We start from the raw sequence: 12016 nt of genomic DNA, 5'->3' as shown, positions 1-12016 counted from the left end.
CAAAATGATCCAGCAATGCCCTAGCCTTCTTAATATCTTGTGCACAATAAACTAAGAATATGTTAGTCACAGAACATTCCGTAATGTATTACAAATAACATCCAACCATCAGTGGTACCCCCTCTCCAGATTTCTACCTTTTAAAATATACAGTTATGCTAGAAGCACTGTGCATCAACTATTTAACTGCATCAGCACCACTCCAAGCACCCACTATCACATCCTTGCCAGCATACAGTAGATCTATGCAGTAGAGATCTCTAGGCATTAGGCAGGACAAGGTCCAGTAAGGACAGAGTGCCAGGGTAGAGAATGCATAGGCTTTCAACACAGTGCCAGGAACCTGGTAAGCAGCAGTGAGGCCAGTCATCCATATGTGCTGCTGCTATTAGAGCTATAAATTAGCAATAGCAATAAAATATCAGGGTAACACAGTGGCAATGGCACAGCGGTAAGCATTGCTGCCTTGCGGCGCTGGGGCCCTTGGGGTGATATCTTCTTGGAGTCCTCATGTTCACATGGGTTTTGTCTCAGCACTTTTAGTTTTTTCCCATGCTCCAAAAAACATACTGATAGGTTATTTCGATTCTGGGAAAATTGGCCCCGATGTGTATGTTTCTATGTGTGCACTGCAATACACTGGCATCCTGTCCAGGGTAAATCCTGCCTTGCTCCCATTGCATGCTCTGACACCCCCACAGCACTATATTGGATTGAGCATGTTGTGTCAAACAATTTACAGCAATTCAGGTGTCCGTGTAGCAGAAGTTGTCTTTATGACATATGCATATAGGAGCCTAGCTCTTGGAGAGAGTGGTCTTTTTATACAGTAAAGTCTGTAAAACTTGTCCATAAAAGGGATTAGACCTTGGTGTGCACGTGAAGAAGCAGATTCCTCATTTCTTTTTGTAACACTGCCAAGAACATATTGTACTCCTGTACTCCTAGAGGGCGCTCTAGTTCCTAGTTCCCTGTGATTATTCATGTCTTTCCAGTGTGTCTTGTTGTGTAGCCTATTTACTTTGTGTGTCTGCTCTGCTCCACGCTCAGCATTGAGGGTATGGATGTCCTGAGACCCACCTAGCACCAGGTCGCCCCACGTCCATTGCCTGAGGGCTTAGGTTTCTATACAGACATCATCCGACCCCCTGAGCCTGGGCTAACCTCCGTGTTGTCCCTTTTACTACTACAGAAAGGCTTTCTATTGCTCTCCTGGCCATTCCAAGGCTTGCCCTTCCGACATCCGTGACACATATGGCAGTTATGCCTTGTAATTACAACAGACATGACAGTTCAGCATATACATACAAAAGTGGAACTATATACTTTCACAACTGCTGGAGTGGAAATTTACAAGACAAAAGTGTTTAAAGTCTTATAAAAAGACTTATCAGACAAGGAATTAAGAAAAAATCCCTTAAGCAGTTAGAAAATGGATGAATGGATTAATTTCTTTTATTTGCCCTGTGTCTCTGTCTCTTATGTGTTGACAAGCTGAATAACTTATACCATTTTATATACCCCGATGTAAAAAGTTTAAAAATTGGTCAGGCATTTCACTTTCACATTCCAGTATAAACCATATTTTACTACAGTGAATTACACCGTCCTTCTTTTTTACAGGGAAAATTCTCGGGCTATTACCCCTTGGATGAGACAAGCCAGGGCCGACTTTCCTGTCTGGATATCAACCACTCCCACTTCATCCTAGTGGATGATGGCACTCACGGGAAGTATGGAGTGGAGATTGCCTTGAGGAGCAAGCTGGAGAAATTAATCTCGGAGCAGCCACTTGGGAACCGAGGTGACTGAGCCTAGACACCTTGTACAGCCTGCTCAACTCGGATTATTTGTTTTTTATTATCTGTTATTGTCCTTACCTATTCAATCATTTCATATACAATTTTATATAATGAAAATTCACTCATTCCTTCTTTTTATCTTATTATTCTATTTCCATGGAAGATGGATCAGTTACAATCCCTGCTGTGTGTGTCGTACTGGAAGGAGGACCTGGGACACTTAATGTGAGTTTGCTGTTTGTGAGATCATAGCTCAGACCAGTCGAACATTTAGTTTATACACCTTATGTACCAATGTGCAGTAAGTGCTAAAGTGTATGTGTAGAGTGTATCAGTAAGTGATGTGTATCACCCTGTCTATCACTTACTGCACATTAACCAATTAATGTAAATGGGATAAAAAAGCAAAAATAAGTACCAAGTGAAAGGAGGACAACCCATGAAGTATTTTTATGTGAAGTATGTCCTCTTTTTTTATTGCTCCCCAGACAAATATATGCAGAGATATAAAAACACATATAAAGAAATAATGGAGAGAACTATCAAATGAGACATAAATGCCATAATGTACATTGGAAAGTGTTCAAATAATAAATTATTAGTGTTCAGGTTTTTCACAGATATAGTTATGTATACAGTATAGGATATATAAGATTGTTTTGCACTTATCATAAACTACAAGAAGGTATGAAGGTTCTGTTGTGGGTATATGATGAAATCATATAGAAAGTTGCGTTTTTCTTAAAGTAGAGCACATGGATTGCATGGCAATACCAATTCAGACCCAAAGTGAAGTACTCAAATGTTTTCAGTAAATAATGTGGACAAAGGAAACTCACATTTTTTTTTTAAATGTGCTGAAAAACATAAAAAAGTTTTGTTCCAGTGAAGAATGTTTTTTTTTTCTGACACGCTTCTTCCTTTTGTTATTTCCACCCTGCAGACAATCTACAATGCTGTGATTAATGGCACCCCTTGTGTCATCCTGGGGGGTTCTGGGAGGATTGCTGATGTCATTGCACAACTAGCCAACCTCCCTGTGTCTCAGGTCACCGTCTCTCTCATCAAGAAACAACTGAAGAGATTCTTTTCTAAAGAATATGACACCTTCTCTGAACTTAAAATCATAGAATGGACTAAGAAGGTAAAAAAAGGGTTCTTAAAGAGAGGGAAATGTCAGACCTGTGGTACTTCAAAAATAAGTAACACTGTGAAAAGACAGACAATGTACATGACAATATAACTAGAGAATTTAGTTCTAGTTATAGTTCTAGGATATTATATCCACAACCAGACTGCAGCTTTGAGGCCCATTGGTTTGGGTTTTATTTCAGCCTTCAGCACTTAGCTGTGTGGAGTCGGCATATTTATCCAAATTGTGTTTATGTTTTTGTCAAACATTCCAGTTTTCTCCCACCTCTTAAAGACATGCACATTAGGTTTGACTTCCTATTCTAAGGTTTAACCTCAGGATATACACTATCTCTATGAGGAAGATGGTTCCTCGTTCATTACCGAATCATGAACAAATAATTTTTATATTTGAACCCTACAATTGAAAAAAAATATGTTGAGACAAAAGAGTAGGTGAGAGCTACACTAATGAACAGCCAGCCAGCAATTTCAATTGTAGAATAAGTAGATTTTATTATCTTTTTTAAAGACCTACGAAATCACGGTTTGATAAATACAGACCTGAAAAGTTTTCACCTCTGACAAGTCACAATTTAAGGATTTTTAAAAATATATCCCTCTTATTGGGTTGGCACAAAAGTAACAGACTGTGATCCAATACAATGTGCTGTTCCGCTTTTCTTCTTGGATCATCCCCAAGATGCTACATCTAATTACAAGGAATAAGAGTCTGCTAATGGATAGGTGAATTACTCCTTAGTTTCACATATAATTTTAAGGCTCCCAACATTATTGTCTAATGGTTTTCTCCAACAATATTTTACCGTAGTTTGCAATTAATTGAATCTACGTAATCTATCAGTGCTTTATTTCTCAAAATTTTAATCAATGTTTATATTTAATTTTAAGCTCATCTGAATAATGTTGAGGTTTTGATTTAGGTGCATATATTTGTAAACCAAGTATCTGGTGATAATCAAACTGTACTGTGTTCTTAGATTCAAGACATTATCAGAATGCAGCAGCTTCTGACTGTTTTCCGGATAGATGAAGAAGGACGCAGTGATGTGGATGTTGCCATTCTTAAGGCACTTTTGAAAGGTACCAGTTCTGTTTCTCAGAATGCATGTTGACAGAAGGCATTCTGTGAAAAGTTTGTTTTTCAATTTATACATAACGTACCTGAAAAGCAATACTCTGCTCTGTCCCTGCCAGGATTCGATCACATGTATCTTGTAACCTCAGGGCACATGTAGTGCCATTCCCTAGACAGGACTTGTGCTGCATAGACATTTTTTACTGTCCAGATTTCAGGGGTGTGATATCATGCCTATTCTATGTTCAATACCACAGAGCCCTGTTATACATACAGATAGTTAGGCATCTTAAATGCCAAAAAAAACATAGTATTTTATAGAATATACAGTGTTTCATTTTTATAGTATAAAAATACTATAAAATACTATTAGCTATACTTTAGAAACAGTCCAGACAATCCTCAAATTATGATCATGACAATATTGTTACAATTTATGGGTGTGTCAGAAAGAATAGAAAGTAAGAAATACAAACATTTAAACAAAGAACTAAAAGCCAAATGTCACATATAATCAATCCAATTGAGTAGGTATAATTTTAGACACATGAATTCTCTGGCACAGCTCTGGTGGAAAAGTAACAAATCAGAAGCAAATTAGGACAAATATTTATTAACAAGCCAAAGGCACAAAACTAAAAGCATTACAAACATACAGTACAGCAAAAAACCTACACTAATTACAAAATAGGACATTTCAGAGGTCTATATTCAACAGACTTAGACCCAGAATGCAAACCCTGTAAACTGATATCCTATATAATGCCTAAACAGGCTAGCAAGAGAAATACACTTCCTTTATGTCCAAAATAAAAATTAATACAGCACTAAACCATCCTTCCTATAAGATGCATGTCCAAAAGTGAATGGGAATTATTTCCCTATTCTAAAATGCATCACCAACTAGGAGAGAAAATTTTAGTTGTTTAGAGCTGGGGTCCTTAACCTGGGGGTAGTCCCGGGGGGGTCGTACAATAGGCAACTGAGACAGAATCAACCAAAGGTTAACACACACACTAGAGTGGTAAACAGGACATAAACACAGGTTCAGGGTGGTTACACATCAAAGGACAAAAACAGAGGTAAACAATTAACTATTACAGTATATACAGCTGCACGGTTAAGACTATTTGCATTAGCCAGGTAACTTGGTAAAGACTATTTACATTAGCCGGGTAACTTGGTTAATACTATTTATATTAATAAGGTGATTTAGTGGTCACTCTGTGAGCCCACAGACCATCCCCCGGCTACAACTCCCAGCCTGCTCTGTGGTGCGCCCGGCGAGGGTGCTACATTGATTTCTATTTGGTGGGCCATGATTGCATTTATATTTGTAGCACTTTTTTCTTTTCTGCAAGGTAGTCGTGATTAGCCTAGCAGTGGAGCATTTTTAATAGGTGGCACTGTTAGAGTGAGAGCTAAAGATAAAGTGGAGAAATGCACAGCAGAAAACTCTAAACCGAAAAAAAAGGGAGAACATGACTAAAAGTACCTAAAGTATGGATTTACACAGACAAGTGATGGAGAGGATGCATGACCGCTATTTGTGGTGTGTTGCGAAGTGTTGGCTAAGGAAAACCTCAAGCCCTCCAAACTGCTATGCCACTTGCAGACCAGACACTCAACCTTGCAGTTTAAACTACAGGAGCTAAGAAGCAAAAAATCTACCCTCCAAAAAAAACACCACTGTGAACCAGAAGGCACTTCAGGCATCTTTCGTCGTAGCTAACTGGATTGCCAAAATTGGGAAGCCAAACAAGTTAAGTGAAACTTTTTTCTTACCGAGTGCTAAGGAAACGGCTTCAATCATGTGTAGGAAAAGCGCTGCAGAGCAGCTAGCATTAATACCAGTGTAAATGATCCCGTGTCTAACCGCATTGGGCGTATGGCAAGAAACGTGGAAGAGCAGGCGATCGCTAAGATAAAACCTAGTGTGTATTTTTCTTTACAACTTGACGAGGCCACCGATATCTCCGGAGATGCACAAATTCTTGTTTACACCAGATTTAAGAGGGAGAAATTAATGAGGATTTTTTTTCTGTCGTCCTCTTCCCAAGCGTGCCACTGGCGATCAACTTTTCATTTTGCTGGGCACATACATATGTAGTTCAGGTGGGTAGCTGCGTCAGCATGCGTAGGCTGCAAAGGAACAAGTAACAGGTTTATTCCATGCTGAAAAAAAGAAGAAAGAGAACACAACGTTTCGGCCATGGAGCCTTCTTACCGAGTGCTAAGGAAACAGTTTCAATTATGTGGGGGAAACGTGCTGCAGAACAGCTAACATTAATACGTACAATGTACATGAGCATGAAATCAACTGGAACAAGTGTGTGGGAATCTGCTCAGATGGTACACGACTATGATTGACAAACACAGTAGGCTAGTTATGAAAGTTGCTACATACACTTTGTGGAATTATTGTATGATTCATAGACAAGCCTTCACGGCTAAGAAAATGTGGTAAAAAAAAATCCCAGGGTGTTTCTCGAAAAGAGTAGGGGTGTTACTCTGGCGTCGTAGCCAAATTTCCCATTGGCCTTTGCCATTATAGCCTCCTAATAATCCCCATCTATGAATTGGGTTCATCACTCTGTTGTCCTCTAGACTGATAGCTGGTGTGTGGTGGGCATACAGGAGCACTCTGGCTGCTATCATATCTTCTGCCCATCATTTTGAAATTTTATGACCTCTTAAGTCATAACAAATGAATCTCTAAGAAAATAATTTTGCATATGTCCAAAAAACAGAACAGCTATTGAGTTGTTCACATGTGAATATCTGACAAAAATCTGACAAAATTAAAAAAATACAGAATGTCTTGAAAAAGAAAGAAGCTACTGTTGGTATAAACAATAAGTGAAGACCAGTGAACAGTGAACATCGACAATATAAATTATAGTTAAACACTTCAATTGTGGAATTCAGAGTAGAACCCTAAGATGAAGTCTTAGGCAATTAGGAAACAAATAGAGAAAAAATGACTCCTAATTAACAGGCCCCTGTACCATAAAGGCCTATACCTTTTCTTCGCTATCATTCTAATTTATATTACAATATTACACTATCTAAAGTGAAAGTATGAAAACTGAAATATATAACATAATATATAGCTTATTTCGAACTGACAAAGTAAACAGGAATCTTTAAGAAAATTAGAAAAAAAGAAAGCAGAGGAGTCTTATTGAGTCCTGATGTGGCTTTTGCCAAACATGAGGTATGAGTCATTTTAATCCAGACTTATTACTAAAAAAATATTTTGAGAAAGACTGACTGACCACCACTATTAAGCAGCCATTGTCGATGTTGCCAGAAGCCTGACATGTAGTTTTCGAAGCTTTTGTGCTGTACACTGGTCTTATTGTGTTGATCTGGCAACAGCAGCCTGCAGGTAGTTTGAGATGCAGGGTCATGCCAATTCTGGGGATATCTCAATCAGATTTACTAATCTTGTGCAGTGGTAGTGACTAGTTATAGCACAGGACATTGTCAATTATGTCTAGAATTTATCTGAATATCACAACCACAGAAATCATATTGTCAACTGTTGTGCACCTAAGAACCTGGAATTACCTGGACACTGACATTCCTGCCCATTGCATCCCTCTGGCCATTGCCCAAATTTATTTATTTTTTTAATTTACTGTATCCATTATACTGTAAATTGGAACAGTAAATTGTGAGAGTGCTTTGATGACTTTTAGGAATCAAACATAATAATTTACAGTCATACACATGGATTCCTCATATATAATATACACAATTTATTGATATTACACCAAAACATGCATAATAAATCAACAAATGTAATAGAGTATATTTGTGAAATTATCTTCTGTGATAATACAGATTGATTGTTCACTGAGGGACTACCAAGATTTTATAACATCAGTTAAAATACTATATACTTATTAAAAGTTTGATATTGATCAGTTTAATATACTATTGGATTTAGTAAAATTCTAGTCATCTGGTGAGGTACAACAATGAATACCTGTGTTGTTGGGATTATTGGTTAGTACCTTTGACCCTATTGTTGTTGCCTTCAACATGGTATTGGTTTAAGCACAGCATATTCATCACTATTATTTTAATCCAAAACATGGTGTCAGAAGCAGTCTAATCTTCACTGTACAGTTATTTTAAACCACAGTGGAATCAGCATAAGAATAAGATGTAGGCAATATTCCACCCTCAGAAGGATTAGTGGTAATCTAACTGTAAATGTGGATAACTTCAGGCCAAATTTGAAGATTTCATGCTAGTGACAGGGCTGACAGACAGACCAGCAGAGATGACTCTAAGGAGACTGATGGACAATGAATGCCTCCACATTCAGAAACATTAGCTGAACTTAACAGAAGACCTGAAAAATTTGAAAAATAATTGCAAAGTGTGGTCTGCAAACCACCAGTGGTCTGGGAGCTTGTGCCAGGTGGTCCGAGGGCTGACCTAATAATTTGTCTTAAAAAAGGTATACGCTGTTTAAGTCAGAGGAAAGAATATTGTAGTGTTTGCTAGGAAGGGGTCCCCCCTTGGTGCACTGTTAAGAACTGCAAACTGTAAAAAGTGGGAGGAAGGACTTGCGTATTGATTCTAGGTATCGGGGTTTCACCAGCCGTTAAGGGGACTGTGTGTGTCAGTAATGGGGCGAGCATCAGTCTAGTCGAAGCCTTGGCTGGCTTGAGGGTCTGCCGAAAGGGCAATGTTTCCATTCATTCTCCTTGGCTGTACCCTTCTGTTGCCTTTGTGTTTTAATGAAGCTTGAGTTATGGTGGACCACCATCCTCCCCATCAGAGCCTATCGCTTGTTTTAGTTTTACGCACCATGAATAAAACGATGTCAGACATGGAAAACGAGACAGTCAATTTGGCAGCAATTTTTTTAAGCAGAACAAGTAACATGGCTGACTTTGTGTACAGATGGAACCAGGAACAATTTGATATTGCGTCCCTCAGCCAGGCTGAGTAACTGAAAGTAGTCACAGGCCACATCATTTGGCAAAGCATTCACTCAGTGGTGAGTGCCAGCAGATGCTGAAATCTGTTCCAGTTTTGTATGGGTGGCCAGAGGAAAAGACTCTCCTAATCAGAGACTATTAGTCATTCAGAGATTCAATCAAAATAGCATCCTGTACAAAGGACCTTGGGTCATAATACTGAAAATGGTACAAATAAAGGTTTATTCCATGCTGAAAAGAAAAGAACAGAGACACAATGTTTTAGCTGGGGAGCCTTCTTCAGGTGTCCTTTGCAGCCTATGCATGCTGATTCAGCTACCTACTTGAACTTCGTGCTGAAAATGTTGGACATGAGATGCTCCCAAGAATCAAGCTGCATTGGTGGGGAAGCTAAAGACAAACCAGAGAGGCCAAACATGCAAGCAGAAATAAAAAGACTTTGTCAGACATCAAAGGTAGCGCAGCAGTTCATTGGCATTGACAACAATCTCCCGTCTGGTAGCCTCATCTTGCTGAAGATAACCAAGAGTTCAGCATGCAATGAATAATCGCACCGTCAACTGAAAGAAACCATGATGTCTCATTACATTTCAATGCGATTTGGAGATCGTCAGTATGTATCTGCTTAGTGATGCAGAGATTTCATACTCATAAACGATTGGTACTCTTACTTTCAGAAAGTTGTGCCTCTTCCAGCCCTCACAGTAGAAACCACTGCTGCATATTGTAAGGCTCAGTTTGTTACAGTTACGGTTCGGATGCTGTTGTTTGGGTATTTTTGAAAAACACAGAGTGAATGCAGATAGTAATAGACATTTTAGACTTCAAAAGAGTCAGGTAAGATCCGAATGTGATTATATACTTACTAGTGAAAATTTAAGTCAATACATTCAATATTTTTTACTCTTCTTCATATTACATTTTACTTTCAGTAAGACAATTCCTAATGTATAGAACATCACAAAGAGATGTTCAGTAAATATTATTATTCTGAATTTGTGTTTACAGTATGTGCATTTAGACCCTTTTCTCTCCACAATAGTTGGTCAATATCACAAGTAAAAATGTATGCAGAAACACAATATAAACTGCTCACAGTTATAAAATGGATAGGCTTTCTTTACTTCCATTCAGATGATGTTATTGGCTTTATTGCAGAATAAAAATGAATTAACAGGAAAATAGAACTAGTGAGATTCTGTTAATCATATACTGTACTAATGATTGGCAGGTTGTATAGAAATTTCTTATTTACTTTTACCTGCTGCCTGTATTCAAACATGTACAGTAGATACCTGTTTTGATCCATGTTGTTCCATTTCTTCCCAAACCCCAGCTTCCAAAGCCAGTGATTCTCTAGGTCATGGGAACTGGGAAAGGCAGCTTGAGTTGGCTGTGGCCTGGAACCGTGTGGACATCGCCGAGAGTGAAATCTTCACTGAGGATAGGCAGTGGAAGGTCATTTCTCCTCTTCTCTTCTTACTCCAGGATTGGAAAAGAAAAACATTGCTTTCTGGTTATTTCAATTTGGCATTAATGCTGTGTTAAAGAGATCCTGATGAAGCACACGATCGACAATTATTTTGGTTTTGCTGCAGCTCATTCTACCTTACACCATGTTTGAATCCACCTCAAAAATAAATGTCAGCCTTCATTTACTGATATCTTTTCACCAATCACTTAAGTATTTTTAAATAGCACCACTGTTCATTAGTGTAGGAACAAAACAGCTTTGACAGAGAAACAATGTATACATTACTCCAACTCCTCTGGATTTTGGAGAGACACCGAATTTGATATTAGCATATTTTTGCCAATTGTAATTTTACTTTTTATGTGTATCACAGTTTATCTGTTGTCTGTTGTTTTTATTTCGAGTATATTAAATGACTTTTCCAATACAAACCAAGGTGATGGTGAGGCTTCTTAAAGAGAAATACGAGGAAAGACAACAAGGGAGAGAATTCACATTGAGAAAAAGTGGTGAACTGAACTGATGCAATACTGAAACACAGTCTTGTTTTGTCATATTAAGATGTTCAGAAGGAGTTGTTTGTGATAATTACATCAGAATTAAAAAGTATAGTAAAAAACAAAATCCTATGGTTGTAACCTTTCTTAATAAAAGGGATCTTCACAAAACCTAAAGAGAAAATGGTGTATTTCCAAACCTGTTTGTTCATATACAGTACTGACAAACTGAATAGCACTTTACAACAAATCACTATTTCATTAATAGACTTGTCTGCCAAAAATGTGGTTATGACACAGTCTGCCTTTTTCGGGAGTGAGAGCTTAAGAACAAAGAAGAAACACAATTCTTTTAAGACTTCAAAACTACTAATCTGTGCATCTTCTGTTTCTTTCCCACAGTCTAGTGATCTCCATCAGGCCACGCTGTCTGCTCTCATTGGGAACAGGACAGATTTTGTTAAGCTTCTTTTGGAGAACGGGGTCAGCCTGAAGGAGTTCCTTACTGAGGACATCCTGCTGGAGCTTTACAACAACCTCCTTCCTGGTAGCCTCATATTGCGCAAGATAGCCAAAAGGCTGAAGGAGGAAAAGGGGAAGAAGGGGCAGGACCTCAAGGGCAAGCAAAGGATCACACTGAGCCATGTGTCTGAAGAGCTGCGTCTGCTCCTAGGCAGCTACACACAGCCCCTCTACCCATTACCTGCTCCTCGCCGCCGGTTTGAAATACCCAACCATGACATCCGCATTATGGTAAGCATAGTCAACAACTTCAGATGAGGGGAGCACATAGAGATGCTTGACCTTCAGCTTTTTCCCATTATTGTGCCTGGGGCAACCTTGATGTGAAAGGTGCTTTATAAAAATAAATTGAATTATTAATTCCCTCCAGAAGTATTCTATGAAACACACTCCTAAATCAATATTTTTGATTATTTCACTTCCCACTCACATTCAGGCAGAAACCACTGCTCACTGCTGTTTTTATTGGCAGTTTTAACTTTTGTCATCACTGGTTTTACTTATAATTTACACACATTTTCTTTGCTTTC

At 38.4% G+C, this 12016-nt stretch overlaps 1 protein-coding gene across 3 annotated transcripts in view; it reads left to right on the top strand.

Annotated features, from left to right (window-relative positions):
- Positions 1-12016, top strand: part of trpm2 (transient receptor potential cation channel, subfamily M, member 2) — an 87044-nt gene that overhangs the window by 30609 nt on the left and 44419 nt on the right. For all 3 annotated transcript variants that reach the window (XM_069196782.1, XM_069196781.1, XM_069196783.1), the window contains 6 exons: positions 1624-1804; positions 1966-2027; positions 2746-2946; positions 3935-4037; positions 10330-10451; positions 11367-11717. In XM_069196782.1, coding sequence (XP_069052883.1) covers positions 1624-1804; positions 1966-2027; positions 2746-2946; positions 3935-4037; positions 10330-10451; positions 11367-11717 — 1020 coding nt within the window. The remainder of the gene's footprint in view (positions 1-1623; positions 1805-1965; positions 2028-2745; positions 2947-3934; positions 4038-10329; positions 10452-11366; positions 11718-12016) is intronic.

The sequence above is a fragment of the Lepisosteus oculatus genome, chromosome 12 (genome assembly GCF_040954835.1).
Source record: "Lepisosteus oculatus isolate fLepOcu1 chromosome 12, fLepOcu1.hap2, whole genome shotgun sequence".
Lineage (NCBI taxonomy): Eukaryota > Metazoa > Chordata > Actinopteri > Semionotiformes > Lepisosteidae > Lepisosteus > Lepisosteus oculatus.
This window is presented reverse-complemented; position numbering and strand designations above follow the sequence as displayed.